This window comes from Lithobates pipiens, unplaced genomic scaffold, assembly GCF_037356315.1.
Source record: "Lithobates pipiens isolate NorthernLeopardFrog02 unplaced genomic scaffold, aLitPip1_a1.2 Scaffold_19, whole genome shotgun sequence".
Classification (NCBI taxonomy): domain Eukaryota; kingdom Metazoa; phylum Chordata; class Amphibia; order Anura; family Ranidae; genus Lithobates; species Lithobates pipiens.
The window spans coordinates 594,219,262-594,240,384 of NW_027507764.1; the positions used below are offsets into that span (position 1 = coordinate 594,219,262).

Here is a 21,123-nt window from a genome sequence, read left to right on the forward strand (position 1 = left end):
AGGTACTGCTTTGTTTGGCTACAGATCAGAAAAATACAACAGTGAAGGTGGTCTGTACTTTCTGGTTTTGTGCTGCACAGCAGAAATGCACATCATTGAGTCTGGTGACATCTCTGCTCATAATGGTTATATTGCTGCACATCAGACATACACAAGATTGAGGTCTGTCTGTGGGGCTTTGTGTCCTGTATTACTGCCTTGTTGGTTACTTATCAGAAAGGCAGCAGTGAAGTCTGATGGTCCTGATTTGCGTGGCGCTGTGCTGATTCAGACAGTGCTATTAACCGCAATGGCTGCCGAGTTTAAACATGCGATTTGACATGTTGAGTCGCATGACAAATCATTTCAATATGGATGTGCTATCTCTATTCATAGTGTTTTATTGTTGCACATCAGATTTATACAGCATTAAGGTCTGTGAGGTTTTGTGTCCTGTATTACTGCCTTATCAGAAAGGCAGCAGTGAAAATTAATGGTTCGAATTTGTTGGGCTACTTAGTAGAAATACAAATTGAACCCCTGCTAGGTGTAGTACATATACTGCCTTTGGTAATCCGTGTAGCACCACAAAGTGGTGTTGTGCTGATTTTAGCCATGCGATTTGACATGTTGAGTCGCAAGGCCAAATCGCTTCAATATGGATGTGCTATCTCTATTCAGAATTGTTATATTGTTGCACATCAGACATATACAAGATTGAAGGTTGTCTGTCCTTTTATGTCTTGCATATACTGCCTTATTGGCTGCATATCAGAAAGGACACAGCAGTGAAGATTACTTGTCTTTTTCTGATTTTGTTTTTGCTGCTCAGCTGAGAGACACATTGAGGATGGTGGCCTCTCTGCTCAGTATTGGTATATTACTACACATCAGACATACACAAAGATTTAATGTCTGTGTCCTGTATGTCCTATATTTACTGCCTTATCGTTTGTATATCAGGCTAAGCAGTGTTTCTCATGGATCTACCTTTCTGCATCTTAGGGATACACAGCAGGGGTTTGTTGGCTGCAATCCTCCAGGGAGTCACAGCATTGGGGACCCCTTACTTGTTCGACCTGAAAATTGCTATTTGTTTTTTTTTTTTTTCCCTGAGACCTGTGTAATCTTGAGGTCTGTGGATCCAGGAATCAGGGACTGCTGGTGTCGCACAGACACAAATGGTACCCATTGGAAGCCATAGTATATGACTTCTCATGCGTCTTGCAGTCCCAAGTCGCAGGTTGGGTCGCACGGGTGTGGGAACCCTAAACTTATCTGTCCCTTCTGATTGAGGTTTTGCTACACAGCAGGAATACTCATCATGACGTTATTGTTTTATTTTGCAGCAGACCAGAAAGATTGCAGCTGTAAAGGCTGTCTGTCTTTTTCCTCAGTGTCTGCTTTTATGTTGTTGCACAGCAGAAATACTCAAGATTGAAGCTTGCTGGTGCTTTCTGTTTCAGAAAAACACAATGCTGCAGGTTGCTTGTGTCCTTTCTCAGTGTTGGTTCTATCTGAACTACACTACAGAAGTGCATGACAGAAAGGATTGTCTTGTGTTCCATATTTTTCCCTGTGGCATAGCAAAAATGCACAACACGGGAGTTGGTGTTCATATTAATCTTATAACTGTGGTGGTTTGTCAGAAATACACAACATAGAAGTTTGGGTCTTTCTGTCTTTATAGCCTTGTTTTGCTGTACATAGGTAAAGCACAACAGTAAAGGGGGTTCCTGTCCTTTCCGTATTTATATATCAGTTATGACCTAGCTAGCTGCACTAAAGAAATACGCAGCATTTAGGGTTTGCTTGAGTCTTGATGTTTTTACGTCTTGGCAGCACATCAGAAAACCAGACTATGAGGACTGTTTGTCTACGTTGAGGTTCAGATTTGGGTCTCTTCCCATATTTGATATATTGGTTTAGCTAGTCACACTCAGGCACACAACATTGTTGTCTATGCTTGTGTCCTTTCTGTCTAAATCTATTGTGCCGTGCCCACAATCTATGATCATTTTATTTGTGATATTATTAATGCATGTATCACCTTTTTGTATTTCAGCCTTCTTTTCCATGGAGGCCAGGAGTTCGGGCTGCAGCTGCCACATGTCAGAAAACCTTGACCACTTGCATTCAGGGATGCCAGAACCATTTCCTAGGGTTGAAGCCCTGTAGGGTTATGGGACACTGGAGGAAGGGGATAATGAATCGCCCTGTTTAGTAAGAACTTGGAGAGTTCTGTTCAGAGGAGTATTAGGGCCTAAGGATGAAGTATAAAGATGTATACCCGATCGAATAGGTTTCGGCTCGGTGCATGGCCTTCATTTTGCCCTTTTAGCAAAACTAGACATAGCAATATGGGTAGTCTACTCCTGCTAGGGACTTTAATCTCCTGAAGAAGGCTCTCAGGCGTAAGTAAGGACATAGATTGGGCGTGCCTTAAACCCAGGGTTCAAGCTTCTGTTAATCTATTTCCCTTAAGTAGGATTCCCTTTAGTCTTTTGCTGACATAAAGATAAAAAGGAAGCAGTTTTATTTCCCTCAACAGGATAGTGTTAAGACAGGCCCTCTTATTGATTAATGTAGTGTCCTTGTCTTACACAGGTCTCTTATTTATCTTTTTAGTGGTTCTAAGTAGCACCTACAGGCATAATAGGCCATGGTTGTTAGATGTGTGAGATAGGCAACATTGCTAACCTACAAGTTTAACATGTTTTCTGATTCCATTTTTAAGAGCCCATTTCACCTAGATACTGCATCTGAAGCGGAAAAGGCAGGAACATCTGTGGAGCAGACCTGCAGATCAGCCGCATAATCCAGCTAACATGCCTTCATCAAGCATATGAGCGTATGGAGTGGAGGTAAAGCTCACTGCAGAGCCAAGGTTCGCCAAGAGGGTTTTGCAGTGGCCCCACCCTAAGGTAGGCCTGAGGTACTTGTTTATCCTCTCAGGTGTGCCGTCCTGGAAGATGACTTGAGAAAAGTACCAGTTACTTACCGGTAACTGTCTTTCTGGGAAATCTTCCAGGACGGCAGGCCTACTTCCCGCCCGTTGGAGGAGGGAAAATTCTAGAACACTAGAAGGTGAGTACCTATGAGGAATGATTTCCCTTGTGAACCTGGTTCAGGAGTTACTTCTCTACAAACTGAGGATCAAGGGGAAGGGTGGGGACTTAAAACAGCTGTCGATTGATTGTGTTTCCTGTAGGGAGGAGCCTCTCATCTCTCAGGTGTGCCGTCCTGGAAGATTTCCCAGAAAGACAGTTACCGGTAAGTAACTGGTACTTTTTTTCCCCTCAGTTTAGGCCGATACGTATTCTTCTACATATTTCTGTTAAAAAAAAAGAAAAAAAAAAAAAAAAAAATCGCTCAAATTTCTGTTAGACTTTTATCATTTAAGTTGGCCTTCCTCCTGGCTATCACTACGGCCAGAAGGGTGGGTGATATACAGGCCCTTTCGATTAAAGAGCCGTTTTTGCGTATCCTAGAGGATAGGGTAATCCTCACTCAGGATCCTCTTTATTTGCCAAAAGTGGCTTCTTTATTCCACAGAACACAAGAGATTATTCTCCTGTCTTTTTGCCAGAATCCCAAGAATAAGGAAGAGGAAAGGTTCCATTTCTTAGATGTCAGGCGTTGTCTCCTAGTATACCTGGAAAGGGTGAGAGACTTTAGGAGGTCCAGTCACTTATTGATCGCCTTCTCAGGGAAGAGAAGGGGTCTACAAGCTTCTAAGACAACGATAGCTAGATGGGTCAGACAAACCATATCTATTGCTTATAGGCAGGCAGGTAAACCAGTACCAACCCGCCTTAAGGCGCATTCAACCAGATCCCTGGCGACCTCCTGGGCAGAGAGGGCAGGCGCCTCAATCGACCAGATCTGCAGAGCAGCAACATGGACGAGCCATAGAACATTTCTGAGGCACTACAGAGTGGAGCTGTTGTCCCCTCAGGATTTGGCATTAGGCAGGAAGGTCCTACAAGCGGTTGTCCTGCCCTAAAGGTAGAGGCCTGAACTTCTTGCTTCAAAAACACAGAAAAGTTTCCCCAGGGGTTTTTTTAGCAGCAGAGAGTTGGTGTGAGAATAGTTGTAAAAATAATATAGAGATATAGTTACCAATGGGTGTATGAAGACATGAGGACGTGTCGCATGAACCGGCATTGCAGGATTATAGCCATCCATGTTCCCCTCGCGCCCTCTGGGTGGGTGCATAGTCCACTGAGCTTACAGTTATGGGACCCAGAGAGGAGGATGGGGGGTAAAACACCTGCAGATGGACATGCATACATTTTCACCTCACCCACCACATCTCCACACCCTATCCCTCACCCACCACATCTCCACACCCTATCCCTCACCCACCACATCTCCACACCCTATCCCTCACCCACCACATCTCCACACCCTATCCCTCACCCACCACATCTCCACACCCTATCCCTCACCCACCACATCTCCACACCCTATCCCTCACCCACCACATCTCCACACCCTATCCCTCACCCACCACATGTCCACACCCTATCCCTCACCCACCACATCTCCACACCCTATCCCTCACCCACCACATGTCCACACCCTATCCCTCACCCACCACATCTCCACACCCTATCCCTCACCCACCACATCTCCACACCCTATCCCTCACCCACCACATCTCCACACCCTATCCCTCACCCACCACATGTCCACACCCTATCCCTCACCCACCACATCTCCACACCCTATCCCTCACCCACCACATCTCCACACCCTATCCCTCACCCACCACATCTCCACACCCTATCCCTCACCCACCACATCTCCACACCCTATCCCTCACCCACCACATCTCCACACCCTATCCCTCACCCACCACATCTCCACACCCTATCCCTCACCCACCACATGTCCACACCCTATCCCTCACCCACCACATCTCCACACCCTATCCCTCACCCACCACATCTCCACACCCTATCCCTCACCCACCACATCTCCACACCCTATCCCTCACCCACCACATGTCCACACCCTATCCCTCACCCACCACATCTCCACACCCTATCCCTCACCCACCACATCTCCACACCCTATCCCTCACCCACCACATCTCCACACCCTATCCCTCACCCACCACATCTCCACACCCTATCCCTCACCCACCACATCTCCACACCCTATCCCTCACCCACCACATCTCCACACCCTATCCCTCACCCACCACATGTCCACACCCTATCCCTCACCCACCACATCTCCACACCCTATCCCTCACCCACCACATCTCCACACCCTATCCCTCACCCACCACATGTCCACACCCTATCCCTCACCCACCACATCTCCACACCCTATCCCTCACCCACCACATCTCCACACCCTATCCCTCACCCACCACATGTCCACACCCTATCCCTCACCCACCACATCTCCACACCCTATCCCTCACCCACCACATCTCCACACCCTATCCCTCACCCACCACATGTCCACACCCTATACTTCACCCACCACATCTCCACACCCTATCCCTCACCCACCACATCTCCACACCCTATCCCTCACCCACCACATCTCCACACCCTATCCCTCACCCACCACATGTCCACACCCTATACTTCACCCACCACATCTCCACACCCTATCCCTCACCCACCACATCTCCACACCCTATCCCTCACCCACCACATGTCCACACCCTATACTTCACCCACCACATCTCCACACCCTATCCCTCACCCACCACATCTCCACACCCTATCCCTCACCCACCACATGTCCACACCCTATACTTCACCCACCACATCTCCACACCCTATCCCTCACCCACCACATCTCCACACCCTATCCCTCACCCACCACATCTCCACACCCTATCCCTCACCCACCACATCTCCACACCCTATCCCTCACCCACCACATGTCCACACCCTATCCCTCACCCACCACATCTCCACACCCTATCCCTCACCCACCACATCTCCACACCCTATCCCTCACCCACCACATGTCCACACCCTATCCCTCACCCACCACATCTCCACACCCTATCCCTCACCCACCACATCTCCACACCCTATCCCTCACCCACCACATCTCCACACCCTATCCCTCACCCACCACATCTCCACACCCTATCCCTCACCCACCACATCTCCACACCCTATCCCTCACCCACCACATCTCCACACCCTATCCCTCACCCACCACATGTCCACACCCTATCCCTCACCCACCACATCTCCACACCCTATCCCTCACCCACCACATCTCCACACCCTATCCCTCACCCACCACATGTCCACACCCTATCCCTCACCCACCACATCTCCACACCCTATCCCTCACCCACCACATCTCCACACCCTATCCCTCACCCACCACATGTCCACACCCTATCCCTCACCCACCACATCTCCACACCCTATCCCTCACCCACCACATGTCCACACCCTATACTTCACCCACCACATCTCCACACCCTATCCCTCACCCACCACATCTCCACACCCTATCCCTCACCCACCACATCTCCACACCCTATCCCTCACCCACCACATGTCCACACCCTATACTTCACCCACCACATCTCCACACCCTATCCCTCACCCACCACATCTCCACACCCTATCCCTCACCCACCACATGTCCACACCCTATACTTCACCCACCACATCTCCACACCCTATCCCTCACCCACCACATCTCCACACCCTATCCCTCACCCACCACATGTCCACACCCTATACTTCACCCACCACATCTCCACACCCTATCCCTCACCCACCACATCTCCACACCCTATCCCTCACCCACCACATCTCCACACCCTATCCCTCACCCACCACATCTCCACACCCTATCCCTCACCCACCACATGTCCACACCCTATCCCTCACCCACCACATCTCCACACCCTATCCCTCACCCACCACATCTCCACACCCTATCCCTCACCCACCACATCTCCACACCCTATCCCTCACCCACCACATCTCCACACCCTATCCCTCACCCACCACATCTCCACACCCTATACTTCACCCACCACATCTCCACACCCTATCCCTCACCCACCACATCTCCACACCCTATCCCTCACCCACCACATCTCCACACCCTATCCCTCACCCACCACATCTCCACACCCTATCCCTCACCCACCACATCTCCACACCCTATCCCTCACCCACCACATCTCCACACCCTATCCCTCACCCACCACATGTCCACACCCTATACTTCACCCACCACATGTCCACACCCTATACTTCACCCACCACATCTCCACACCCTATCCCTCACCCACCACATCTCCACACCCTATCCCTCACCCACCACATCTCCACACCCTATCCCTCACCCACCACATCTCCACACCCTATCCCTCACCCACCACATCTCCACACCCTATCCCTCACCCACCACATCTCCACACCCTATCCCTCACCCACCACATGTCCACACCCTATCCCTCACCCACCACATCTCCACACCCTATCCCTCACCCACCACATCTCCACACCCTATCCCTCACCCACCACATCTCCACACCCTATCCCTCACCCACCACATCTCCACACCCTATCCCTCACCCACCACATCTCCACACCCTATACTTCACCCACCACATCTCCACACCCTATCCCTCACCCACCACATCTCCACACCCTATCCCTCACCCACCACATCTCCACACCCTATCCCTCACCCACCACATCTCCACACCCTATCCCTCACCCACCACATCTCCACACCCTATCCCTCACCCACCACATCTCCACACCCTATCCCTCACCCACCACATCTCCACACCCTATCCCTCACCCACCACATCTCCACACCCTATCCCTCACCCACCACATCTCCACACCCTATCCCTCACCCACCACATCTCCACACCCTATCCCTCACCCACCACATCTCCACACCCTATCCCTCACCCACCACATGTCCACACCCTATACTTCACCCACCACATCTCCACACCCTATCCCTCACCCACCACATCTCCACACCCTATCCCTCACCCACCACATGTCCACACCCTATACTTCACCCACCACATCTCCACACCCTATCCCTCACCCACCACATCTCCACACCCTATCCCTCACCCACCACATGTCCACACCCTATACTTCACCCACCACATCTCCACACCCTATCCCTCACCCACCACATCTCCACACCCTATCCCTCACCCACCACATCTCCACACCCTATCCCTCACCCACCACATCTCCACACCCTATCCCTCACCCACCACATGTCCACACCCTATCCCTCACCCACCACATCTCCACACCCTATCCCTCACCCACCACATCTCCACACCCTATCCCTCACCCACCACATCTCCACACCCTATCCCTCACCCACCACTAGTGATGGCCGAACGGTTCGCCCGGCGGTCGTTTCGCGGCGAATTTCCGACTTTCGCCGTCCGCGGGTTCGAACGCCTTTTTCCGTCGTTCGCCCCGGCGGACTTACGTGTTTAATGTATACAAGAACTTTAACCTTTCGTGACACGTTTATCATGTGTTACAGGACAACCAATTGAGACATGACAGCTCATGGACACTTGGACATTCCCCCTAACCTATAAATACACCCGATCCGGTGGCCATTTTACATTCTTTCTTCTGTCACTGTAGGGAAAGGATCCTGTGTGGAGTAGGGACAGAGAAAACGCTAGCTATTTGGTACACAAAAGTTCTTTTCAGGACTGGTATAGGTGTTAGGTCAGCAGCCTGAGTTTCTTTTGTCAGTTTAGATAAAGGGACAGAGCGCTGTATGCTGCTATTTTAGGGACAGCTCAGCCAGATTAGTCTTTCTTCATCATCATCATCATCATCATCATTAGCTGTTACTATCAGGTCCACAAAAGAGCTGTTCCAGCTAATCGTTCCAGCCTACTCTTTTTTGCCAATTTGTATAGGGACAGGCAGGAAGCAGTGTGTCAGGCAGTGAGGATAATTTTAAAGACTTGCTGTTACTATTAGTTCCACAAAGGTTCTTTTCAGGACTGGTATCAGTGGTACAGTAATAGGCTTGTACACGTATAATATTCTTTCTTCCAAATATAGAAAGAATATTATACTTGACTGCTGCCCTTCTGCTGCAGTCTGCTAATCATTCACAACTCACTTGTTCCACAAAGCTCTTTATCAGGACTGGTAACTTGGTCTGTCTAGGGTGCTACGGTACATAGGCTTGGGTGCGGTACAGTCTGCTGTTCTGTAAGGACCGCTATCGGTCCACAATACATAGGGTTGCCGTGCACTACTGCTGACCGCTGCCCTATACTGCAGCAGTCCTTCAGCGGTATAGGGACTGACGCACAGTCTGCTAAACACTAATACACAACCTGCTTGGTCCACAAAAGTTCTTATAAGGACTGGTAACTTGGTATAGGGTGCTACGGTACATAGGCCTGAGTGCAGTACAGTCTGCTGTTCTGTAAGGACCGCTATCGGTCCACATAACATAGGGTTGCCGTGCACTACTGCTGACCGCTGCCCTATACTGCAGCAGTCCTTCATTGGTATAGGGACTGACGTACAGTCTGCTAATCACTAACACACAACCTGCTTGGTCCACAAAAGTTCTTATAAGGACTGGTAACTTGGTATAGGGTGCTACGGTACATAGGCCTGAGTGCAGTACAGTCTGCTGTTCTGTAAGGACCGCTATCGGTCCACAATACATAGGGTTGCCGTGCACTACTGCTGACCGCTGCCCTATACTGCAGCAGTCCTTCATTGGTATAGGGACTGACGTACAGTCTGCTAATCACTAACACACAACCTGCTTGGTCCACAAAAGTTCTTATAAGGACTGGTAACTTGGTATAGGGTGCTACGGTACATAGGCCTGAGTGCGTTACAGTCTGCTGTTCTGTAAGGACCGCTATCGGTCCACAATACATAGGGTTGCCGTGCACTACTGCTGACCGCTGCCCTATACTGCAGCAGTCCTTCAGCGGTATAGGGACTGACGCACAGTCTGCTAAACACTAACACACAACCTGCTTGGTCCACAAAAGTTTTTATAAGGACTGGTAACTTGGTATAGGGTGCTACGGTACATAGGCCTGAGTGCAGTACAGTCTGCTGTTCTGTAAGGACCGCTATCGGTCCACAATACATAGGGTTGCCGTGCACTACTGCTGACCGCTGCCCTATACTGCAGCAGTCCTTCATTGGTATAGGGACTGACGTACAGTCTGCTAATCACTAACACACAACCTGCTTGGTCCACAAAAGTTCTTATAAGGACTGGTAACTTGGTATAGGGTGCTACGGTACATAGGCCTGAGTGCGTTACAGTCTGCTGTTCTGTAAGGACCGCTATCGGTCCACAATACATAGGGTTGCCGTGCACTACTGCTGACCGCTGCCCTATACTGCAGCAGTCCTTCATTGGTATAGGGACTGACGTACAGTCTGCTAATCACTAACACACAACCTGCTTGGTCCACAAAAGTTCTTATAAGGACTGGTAACTTGGTATAGGGTGCTACGGTACATAGGCCTGAGTGCGTTACAGTCTGCTGTTCTGTAAGGACCGCTATCGGTCCACAATACATAGGGTTGCCGTGCACTACTGCTGACCGCTGCCCTATACTGCAGCAGTCCTTCAGCGGTATAGGGACTGACGCACAGTCTGCTAAACACTAACACACAACCTGCTTGGTCCACAAAAGTTTTTATAAGGACTGGTAACTTGGTATAGGGTGCTACGGTACATAGGCCTGAGTGCAGTACAGTCTGCTGTTCTGTAAGGACCGCTATCGGTCCACAATACATAGGGTTGCCGTGCACTACTGCTGACCGCTGCCCTATACTGCAGCAGTCCTTCATTGGTATAGGGACTGACGTACAGTCTGCTAATCACTAACACACAACCTGCTTGGTCCACAAAAGTTCTTATAAGGACTGGTAACTTGGTATAGGGTGCTACGGTACATAGGCCTGAGTGCGTTACAGTCTGCTGTTCTGTAAGGACCGCTATCGGTCCACAATACATAGGGTTGCCGTGCACTACTGCTGACCGCTGCCCTATACTGCAGCAGTCCTTCATTGGTATAGGGACTGACGTACAGTCTGCTAATCACTAACACACAACCTGCTTGTTCCACAAAAGTTCTTATAAGGACTGGTAACTTGGTATAGGGTGCTACGGTACATAGGCTTGAGTGCGGTACAGTCTGCTGTTCTGTAAGGACCGCTATCGGTCCACAATAGATAGGGTTGACGTGCACCACTGCTGACCGCTGCCCTATACTGCAGCAGTCCTTCAGCGGTATAGGGACTGACGTACAGTCTGCTAATCACTAACACACAACCTGCTTGTTCCACAAAAGTTCTTATAAGGACTGGTAACTTGGTATAGGGTGCTACGGTACATAGGCTTGAGTGCGGTACAGTCTGCTGTTCTGTAAGGACCGCTATCGGTCCACAATAGATAGGGTTGACGTGCACCACTGCTGACCGCTGCCCTATACTGCAGCAGTCCTTCAGCGGTATAGGGACTGACGTACAGTCTGCTAAACACTAATACACAACCTGCTTGGTCCACAAAAGTTCTTATAAGGACTGGTAACTTGGTATAGGGTGCTACGGTACATAGGCTTGAGTGCGGTACAGTCTGCTGTTCTGTAAGGACCGCTATCGGTCCACAATAGATAGGGTTGACGTGCACCACTGCTGACCGCTGCCCTATACTGCAGCAGTCCTTCAGCGGTATAGGGACTGACGTACAGTCTGCTAAACACTAATACACAACCTGCTTGGTCCACAAAAGTTCTTATAAGGACTGGTAACTTGGTATAGGGTGCTACGGTACATAGGCTTGAGTGCGGTACAGTCTGCTGTTCTGTAAGGACCGCTATCGGTCCACAATAGATAGGGTTGACGTGCACCACTGCTGACCGCTGCCCTATACTGCAGCAGTCCTTCAGCGGTATAGGGACTGACGTACAGTCTGCTAAACACTAATACACAACCTGCTTGGTCCACAAAAGTTCTTATAAGGACTGGTAACTTGGTATAGGGTGCTACGGTACATAGGCTTGAGTGCGGTACAGTCTGCTGTTCTGTAAGGACCGCTATCGGTCCACAATAGATAGGGTTGACGTGCACCACTGCTGACCGCTGCCCTATACTGCAGCAGTCCTTCAGCGGTATAGGGACTGACGTACAGTCTGCTAAACACTAATACACAACCTGCTTGGTCCACAAAAGTTCTTATAAGGACTGGTAACTTGGTATAGGGTGCTACGGTACATAGGCTTGAGTGCGGTACAGTCTGCTGTTCTGTAAGGACCGCTATCGGTCCACAATAGATAGGGTTGACGTGCACCACTGCTGACCGCTGCCCTATACTGCAGCAGTCCTTCAGCGGTATAGGGACTGACGTACAGTCTGCTAAACACTAATACACAACCTGCTTGGTCCACAAAAGTTCTTATAAGGACTGGTAACTTGGTATAGGGTGCTACGGTACATAGGCTTGAGTGCGGTACAGTCTGCTGTTCTGTAAGGACCGCTATCGGTCCACAATAGATAGGGTTGACGTGCACCACTGCTGACCGCTGCCCTATACTGCAGCAGTCCTTCAGCGGTATAGGGACTGACGTACAGTCTGCTAAACACTAATACACAACCTGCTTGGTCCACAAAAGTTCTTATAAGGACTGGTAACTTGGTATAGGGTGCTACGGTACATAGGCTTGAGTGCGGTACAGTCTGCTGTTCTGTAAGGACCGCTATAGGTCCACAATAGATAGGGTTGACGTGCACCACTGCTGACCGCTCACCTATACTGCAGCAGTCCTTCAGCGGTATAGGGACTAAGAGTTTTGTCACAGGGTCATTTAAAAAATGACATGCAGAGGAAGAGGCAGGCCCTTCCGCAGGGGTGGTAGGGGTAGGGCAGGAGCAACAGGCTTGAGCCAAAGTGGGAAGTTGCAGAAGGTGCGTTCAATTACTTTAAAGGATGCACCAGACTTGGTTGAGTGGCTCGCTCAGCCTTACTCTTCTGCACCCTCCTCATCCTCTCGATCTGCACCCTCTTCTTCACTCTCTGCTATGTGCACCCCCAAAGACACTACCACCAACAACACGACCACCACCACCACCACCACATACCTTCCGCTTGAGTCACTGGAATTATTTTCCGATCCATATCAAGAGGACATTTCTGATGCGCAGCCACTCTTGGTATTGGATCAGGAAGAGGAGGTAGCAACAAGCGCTACTCAGCAGTCTGACGCCAGTACCCAGATCAGCCCAAGGAGGAGGTTGGTCCCCGGTGTTGCTGCCTACTCTACTTATAGCGGTGGGGAAGGTGACGTTGATGATGACGTGTCTAGTGATGTCACGTGGGTGCCCACAAGAGAGGAAGAGGAGGGGAGTTCAGAGGGAGATATGGACCAGCAGATAGGGAGGAGAAGCAGCAATGACTTACATTGCACAGCAGGGACAAAGCAGACTGCAAATGTATCAGGAGCGAGTCATCGACCATGTACGGTCACATCTGGCGCTCCCAGGACACCGGCACATGGCTCCGCAGTGTGGGCTTTTTTTAACGTGTCCGCTGCTGACAATAGCGTTGCCATCTGCAATCTTTGCAGTCAACGCGTTAGTCGCGGTAAGCCCAATACTCACCTAGGGACGACCGCCTTAAGAAGGCACATGAGCAGCCATCACCGAGCCCAGTGGGAGCAACGGAACACACAAAGCCACACTGCAGGCTCTCACCGTCCAGCCTCGTCTTCTACTTCTCCTTCTCCTCTCTCCTCACAATTGTCCTCCACTCCACCTTCCATCACGCCAAGCTCACATTTTTCTGCAAAAAGGCAGGCTTCCGTGGGCCTAATGTTTGAGCGTAAAAAAATGATGACGCCGGATAACCCTCTTGCCCAACGGTTGGCGGCTGGCTTGTCAGAACTCATAGCCCGCCAACTACTGCCATATAAACTGGTGGACTCGGAGGCCTTTCGCAAATTTGTGGCCATTGGAACACCACAATGGAAGGTCCCAGGAAGGAAGTATTTCTCAGAGAAGGGCATCCCAGAGCTATATGGCCATGTTCAGCGGCAAGTGAATGTATCTCTGGCACACAGTGTCGGTGCCAAGATACATCTGACCACAGACACGTGGTCTAGCAAACACGGGCAGGGAAGGTATATCAGTTTTACTGCCCACTGGGTGAACCTTCTGACGGCCGTCAAGCATGTAACCCGTGGCACCCGTGTAGATTTGGTTTTACCGCCACGGATTGCATGCAGGCCTGACTCTTCTTCTCCTCCTCCTACTCCATCCTCCTCCCTCTCCTCCTCAGCTGCCTCCTCCTTTTCCGCTGCTAGCGTCTCTTCCACTGCACCGCCCAAGCTCCCCAGAACCTATTCCACATGCCAGGTGAGACGTTGCCATGCCGTGCTGCGTCTGTTGTGCCTGGAAGCAAAGAGCCACACTGGCCCGGCACTCCTTTCAGCTTTGCGTTCACAGGCAGATGAGTGGCTAACACCGCTCAATTTGACAGTTGGTAAAGTGGTGTGTGACAACGGTGCCAATCTGCTTAGCGCATTGAAACAGGGCAAAATCACGCACGTGCCGTGCATGGCACACGTCTTAAACTTGGTCGTGCAGCGATTCCTTGTCAAATACCCTGGGGTCCAGGACATCTTGCGGCAGGCAAGGAAAATCTCGGCCCATTTCAGAAGATCTTACACGGCCATGGCTCGCCTTGCTGACATTCAGCGGCGACACCATCTGCCGGTCAGACGTCTTATTTGCGATTGCCCGACGCGATGGAACTCAACCTTCTATATGCTTGATAGGCTGCTCCAGCAGAAACGTGCAGTTAACGTCTACCTGTATGAACTCTGCGAAAGAAACGGTTCTGGGGAGCTGGGTTTTTTTTCACCGCGCCAGTGGCTGCTCATGCGCGACACATGCAGACTTCTGCGGCCATTTGAGGAGATCACCAAACTGGTCAGTCGCAGCCATGGCGCCATCAGTGACATGGTACCTTATGCCTTCTTTCTGGAGCGTGCATTGCGTCGTGTCATTGATCAGGCTGTGGAGGAGCAGGAGCGGGAAGATGAGGAAGTCGCAATGCTGGATGAATTCCCAGGGGGGGCTACTCTATCTGAGACAAGTCAACAACAGGAGTCTGATGAGGAGTCAGAGGAGGATGGTGCCGGGGCGGATGAGCAGGAGCAAGAAGAGCATGCTTTAAACCTTTCTGGGATCCCTGTTGTGCGAGGATGGGGAGAGGAGAATGAAGAGGACGACATTATCCTGGATGATGAGCAGGAGCCAGGCCACCACACCGCTTCCACTTTAGTGCAAATGGGGGCCTTCATGCTCCAGTGTTTTAATAGGGACCCCCGTATAAAAAGCATGAGGGTCAAGGACCAGTACTGGGTGGCAACGTACTTAGACCCCCGGTACAAACACAAAATGGCGGAAATGTTACCGCCGTCGCAGAGGGCTGTCAGAATGCAGCACTTCCAGGCCTTGCTTCGAGAAATGCTGCATTCTGCTTTTGCGTGCGCTGGCAGAGGAGCAATTCCCACTCCCAGAGAAGGATTTGCGGGTACCAATCCAACAGCGCCTGCAAGAAGAGGCCGGTTTGAAGATGTGTTGGTGACTTCGGATATGAGGTCATTCTTTCAGCCGACCCATCGACAGGTGTCATCCGGATCCAGCATCAGGGAACGCCTAGACCGTCAGGTGTCCGACTACATTGGGTTAACGGCCGATGTGGACGCTCTGAGGAGTGATGAACCCCTAGACTACTGGGTGGGCAGGCTTGACCTCTGGCCAGAGCTTGCCCAATTTGCAATCGAACTGTTGGCTTGCCCCTCATCCAGTGTCCTGTCCGAAAGGACGTTCAGCGCAGCAGGGGGGATTGTGACCGATAAGCGTACTCGCCTAGCTCACCACAGTGTTAACTACCTCACATTTCTAAAAATGAATGAGGCATGGATCTCGGAGGAATTCAACACATGTGATCAGTAGACCATGTATATGTCTATAAACAATTTTTGGAATCAAGCACACAGACCTTCTTAATTCATTTGGCTCACTTCCCTGACCCAAAAAAGCACACCGTACTATATGCCCCTACCCTCCTCTTTGAAGAGGTTGAGCGGTGTCATATTTCTACTGGGGCTGCTTATTATGAGGGGTTCCCACCATCCCTGTGCTGTGCTGACTTCCTCCTGGGTGTTCTTATTATGAGGGGCTCCCACCATCCCTGTGCTGTGCTGACTTCCTCCTGGGGGTTCTTATTATGAGGGGATCACACCATCCCTGTGCTGTGCTGACTTCCTCCTGGGGCTGCTTACGGTGCTGCTGTCAGCGCTGTATGTCACGGAGCTGCTGTCAGCGCTGTATGTCACGGAGCTGCTGTCAGCGCTGTATGTCACGGAGCTGCTGTCAGCGCTGTATGTCACGGAGCTGCTGTCAGCGCTGTATGTCACGGAGCTGCTGTCAGCGCTGTATGTCACGGAGCTGCTGTCAGCGCTGTATGTCACGGAGCTGCTGTCAGCGCTGTATGTCACGGAGCTGCTGTCAGCGCTGTATGTCACGGAGCTGCTGTCAGCGCTGTATGTCACGGTGCTGCTGTCAGCGCTGTATGTCACGGTGCTGCTGTCAGCGCTGTATGTCACGGAGCTGCTGTCAGCGCTGTATGTCACGGAGCTGCTGTCAGTGCTGTATGTCACGGAGCTGCTGTCAGCGCTGTATGTCACGGAGCTGCTGTCAGCGCTGTATGTCACGGAGCTGCTGTCAGCGCTGTATGTCACGGTGCTGCTGTCAGCGCTGTATGTCACGGAGCTGCTGTCAGCGCTGTATGTCACGGAGCTGCTGTCAGCGCTGTATGTCACGGAGCTGCTGTCAGCGCTGTATGTCACGGAGCTGCTGTCAGCGCTGTATGTCACGGAGCTGCTGTCAGCGCTGTATGTCACGGTGCTGATGTCAGTGCTCTGTATTACGGTGCTGCTGTCAGTGCTCTGTATCTCCTGCACCCTCTTGTTTGCCTACCCTGGTCCCTGACCTTCCCTCTCCTCCATTGCCTTCATTAGCTCCATAGTCCTGAATTGTCAGAACAATTTCCCAAATAAAAAAAAAAATGCTTGTAGTTATCGATCCCAAATTCACCTCATACATGTATTATGCTATTGTCCAGGTGGTGGGACTACGTGCTACCCCCTAATAATTACCCCGTGGCCGCAAATTCGACCTAAAGGTTTGCGAAATTCGCCTCCCATTGAAGTCAATGGAGCCCGCGGCGAACGGTCGTTTCGCGAACGTTTGTGTCCGTTCGCGTTTCGCGTTCGCGAAACGTCCCGTCGGAAGTTCGTCCATCACTACCCACCACATCTCCACACCCTATCCCTCACCCACCACATCTCCACACCCTATACTTCACCCACCACATCTCCACACCCTATCCCTCACCCACCACATCTCCACACCCTATCCCTCACCCACCACATCTCCACACCCTATCCCTCACCCACCACATCTCCACACCCTATCCCTCACCCACCACATCTCCACACCCTATCCCTCACCCACCACATCTCCACACCCTATCCCTCACCCACCACATGTCCACACCCTATCCCTCACCCACCACATCTCCACACCCTATCCCTCACCCACCACATCTCCACACCCTATCCCTCACCCACCACATCTCCACACCCTATCCCTCACCCACCACATCTCCACACCCTATCCCTCACCCACCACATCTCCACACCCTATCCCTCACCCACCACATCTCCACACCCTATCCCTCACCCATCTTTTCTTACTGTCAGCTAATCCCTCTTACAAGTAATATAACTAATGAAGAAACTACGCCATGTTATATATAACTAGTTTAATTTCTTTACAATATGAATTCATTAATTACCAAGTAATTAGTCTATAACTGCCTAGCACTTCTATATGCTCCCTCTAATATTCAATGATGACCTACAAAAAGTTTTTTGCATGTCCATCTGCAGGTGTTTTACCCCCCCATCCTCCTCTCTGGGTCCCATAACGTGGCCCCCTGTAAGCTCAGTGGACTATGCACCCACCCAGAGGGCGCGAGGGGAACATGTGGCAGCGATGGGATCACTGGATGGCTATAATCCTGCAATGCCGGTTCATGCGACACGTCCTCATGTCCTCATACACCCTTTGGTAACTATATCTCTATATGCATGGAGACATATTTTTGCTTAAAGCGGGAGTCCACCGGGACTCTGCGTTTTTTTTTTTTTTTTTTTTTTTTTAAAAGCCAGCAGCTACAAATACTGCAGCTGCTGACTTTTAAAATAGTGACACTTACCTGTCCAGCGCGCCCGCGATGTCGGCACCCGAAGCCGATCGCTCGCTCGGCTGCCGGGTCCCGCCGCCATCTTGGGTATGGGAATCCGGAAATGGAGCCTTTCGGCTTCGTTTCCCGGTTCCCTACTGCGCATGCGCGAGCCGCGCGGCGCAATCCGGACGGTCCCCGCTGCCTCTGGGAGCTGTGTGTTTCCCAGCAGGCAGCGGGGCACTTGCTGAAGGGGGCGGGCGCTTGCGGAACGGGGGCGTAACGTACGCCCCGTTCCGCAGAGAGCTAGCCCGGAAGTGGGTGCAGTTACCTGGATTATCCCCTCCCCCCTGAAAGGTGCCGATTGTGGCGCTGGAGGGGGGGGGGGGGGATTCCGATGAGCGGAAGGTCCATTTTAGGGTGGACCTCCGCTTTAATTTGAAATATTATACTTGTATATATTTTTATATTGTCCAAAGTCTTTAATTAGATATTTTGACATTTCCCCTAGAATATAAATCCCCCTGAAGAGACCGGAAATCGCAAGGGTCGAAATGCATCGGGGTTTTTCATGTGGATACATATGTTACGAATACAATTGGCAAACCATGCTTGTACATAGAGTCTTTTGCTATGAGTGATGTTCCATGTTTGTATTTGTCGCACTACCTATATGGATGATGTATTATTGTTCATTTGGAATTACTATTGTCTGTCAAATAATTATTTTTTTACAACTATTCTCACACCAACTCTCTGCTGCTAAAAACCCCCTGGGGAAACTTTTCTGTGTTTTTGTTGTATACTTATGGGTTATGCAGCTTTGGGGCTCCCTTATTGTGTTATTTTTTTCCTTTTTACATAAACTTCTTGCTTATCGTCTCAGGTGTGCCGTCCTGGAAGATGATTGGAGAAAATGACCAGTTACACTTACCGGTAACGGCTTTTCTAGGAAAATCTTCCAGGACGGCAGGCCTACTTCCCTACCCTTGTCTTGTTGGTGTGGTGTATTCACTCCTCACAGAATGTTCCCTCTGACACCGGTGTGGGCTTTTCTTTACCATAACTGAGGGTCTGAGGGAAGGGTGGGAACTTTTAAACTTGTTGTTGATTGTGTGTCCTGTCAGGTGGACCAGTCATCTCTCAGGTGTGCCGTCCTGAAAGATTTCCTAGAAAACCTGTTACCGGTAAGTGTAACTGGTCATTTTTTACTAGTAATGGCGGCAATCAGCGTTTTTTATTTTATTTATTTTTTATTTTTGTGACTGCGATATTACGGCGGACACATCGGACATTTTTTACACATTTTTGGGACCATTGTCATTTATACAGCAATCAGTGCTATACAAATGCAGTGATTCCTGTGTAAATGACACTGGCAGTGAAGGGGGTTAACCAGTGGGTGGCAGTGTAGGGGTTAAGTGTTCCCAGGGGTGTGTTACTAACTGTGGGGGGGGGGGATGGGCTTTCATTTTAGTGAACACTGATCTCTGCTCCAATCACATGGAGCAGAGATCAGCGTCACTAGTTGCTAGGCAGAACGGGGAGATGCTGTTTACAACGGCATTTCTCCATTCGTCCGTCCCGTGAGACGATCGCGGGTATGCCCGCGGCGATCGAGTCTGTGGGCCCCGCGACTCACGGGGGGTCCCCGATCAGCACGCTGGCGATGGCAGGGCGGCATTGAAGATTGGACGTACCTGTACGCCAATATGCCTGCCCGTGCCATTCTGCCGACGTACATCAGCGTAAGCTGGTCGGGAACCGGTTAATACATATCAGGGATGGAGGTGTTCCACTGCTACAATCAGGTTGTGTCCATCACATAACTATACTCCTCCTAGTGTAATTACTGCCCCTCCTCATAGGGTAAGGGGAGACTCTGCCAGGGACCCTGGAGCGGGGGGGGGTGGGTATTCTGATGGGGACCTGGTTGTGGGGGGGGGGGGGTTTACGGAAGAGGGGACCCTATGAGGGGATTCCTTATTATGAGGGACTCTGATGAGGACTCTGATGTTGGGGGGGGGGGGGTTTGTGCAGAAGTTATTTCCTGGTGCGGGTTTATTAATTTATAAAATTGCATATTTTTTTTTTTTTACGGCTGGTAATTCTTGGTAAATACACAATTTGGACGTCACTGAACGGTTTGGAGGGTGTGTCCTACGACAACCGCATATTCCCGACATCCTGTGACTTCCTGTTGGGGATCTGGGACAGGAAGTGAAGGAAATCTCCTGCCAGGGGTCACCCCACCCCCCTCAGTGTTGTACAGGAAGTAGTAGGTAGGGGTGTATAAAGGGGTCAGTCTAGTAGACAATGAAATATCACTCTGAGGTGGAGGGCAGAATTTCCTGATGTACCCCCCCCCCCCCACCACACATAGAACCCCCGATTACCTGATCATCGGCGATGATGTCAATTGAATGAACTTCCTATATGCCATTCCTGGACAGTGCTGTGGAGAGGGAAGAGAGGATCAGTATTAGTAAAGTGACGGATCTGTCAGAAGATGGCGGCAGACGACCCACAGACATGACGGGTCTATTTATAGAAAATGTGTACAGATATTCGTCCTGAGAGACTTCATGTACATTCGTTCTGGGAGAATTAACCAACGATTGATGGCAATAAGATGAGTTATAAGCCCCAGTTAAATAAGAATTCAAACAAAACTTAAATACAAGAACCGTCATCCTAATCAATCGTTTTTGAAAGAATAAAACGGAGGTTATCGGGTCACAAAGGCCGTCGCTGCAACTGCAGCTAATGCGACCAAATCTACACAGTCAGTGGAATTTTTGTGGACTATCTCGGGACTTATTAACA

General features: G+C 50.5%; 1 protein-coding gene across 2 annotated transcripts in view; it reads right to left on the minus strand.

Moving 5' to 3' along the window:
• The window catches only part of LOC143997801 (uncharacterized), a 96,527-nt gene that overhangs the window by 66,745 nt on the left and 8,659 nt on the right, over window positions 1–21,123 (minus strand). For both annotated transcript variants that reach the window (XM_077493607.1, XM_077493608.1), the window contains exon 3: window positions 20,694–20,752. In XM_077493607.1, the coding sequence (XP_077349733.1) occupies window positions 20,694–20,752 (59 nt within the window). The remainder of the gene's footprint in view (window positions 1–20,693; window positions 20,753–21,123) is intronic.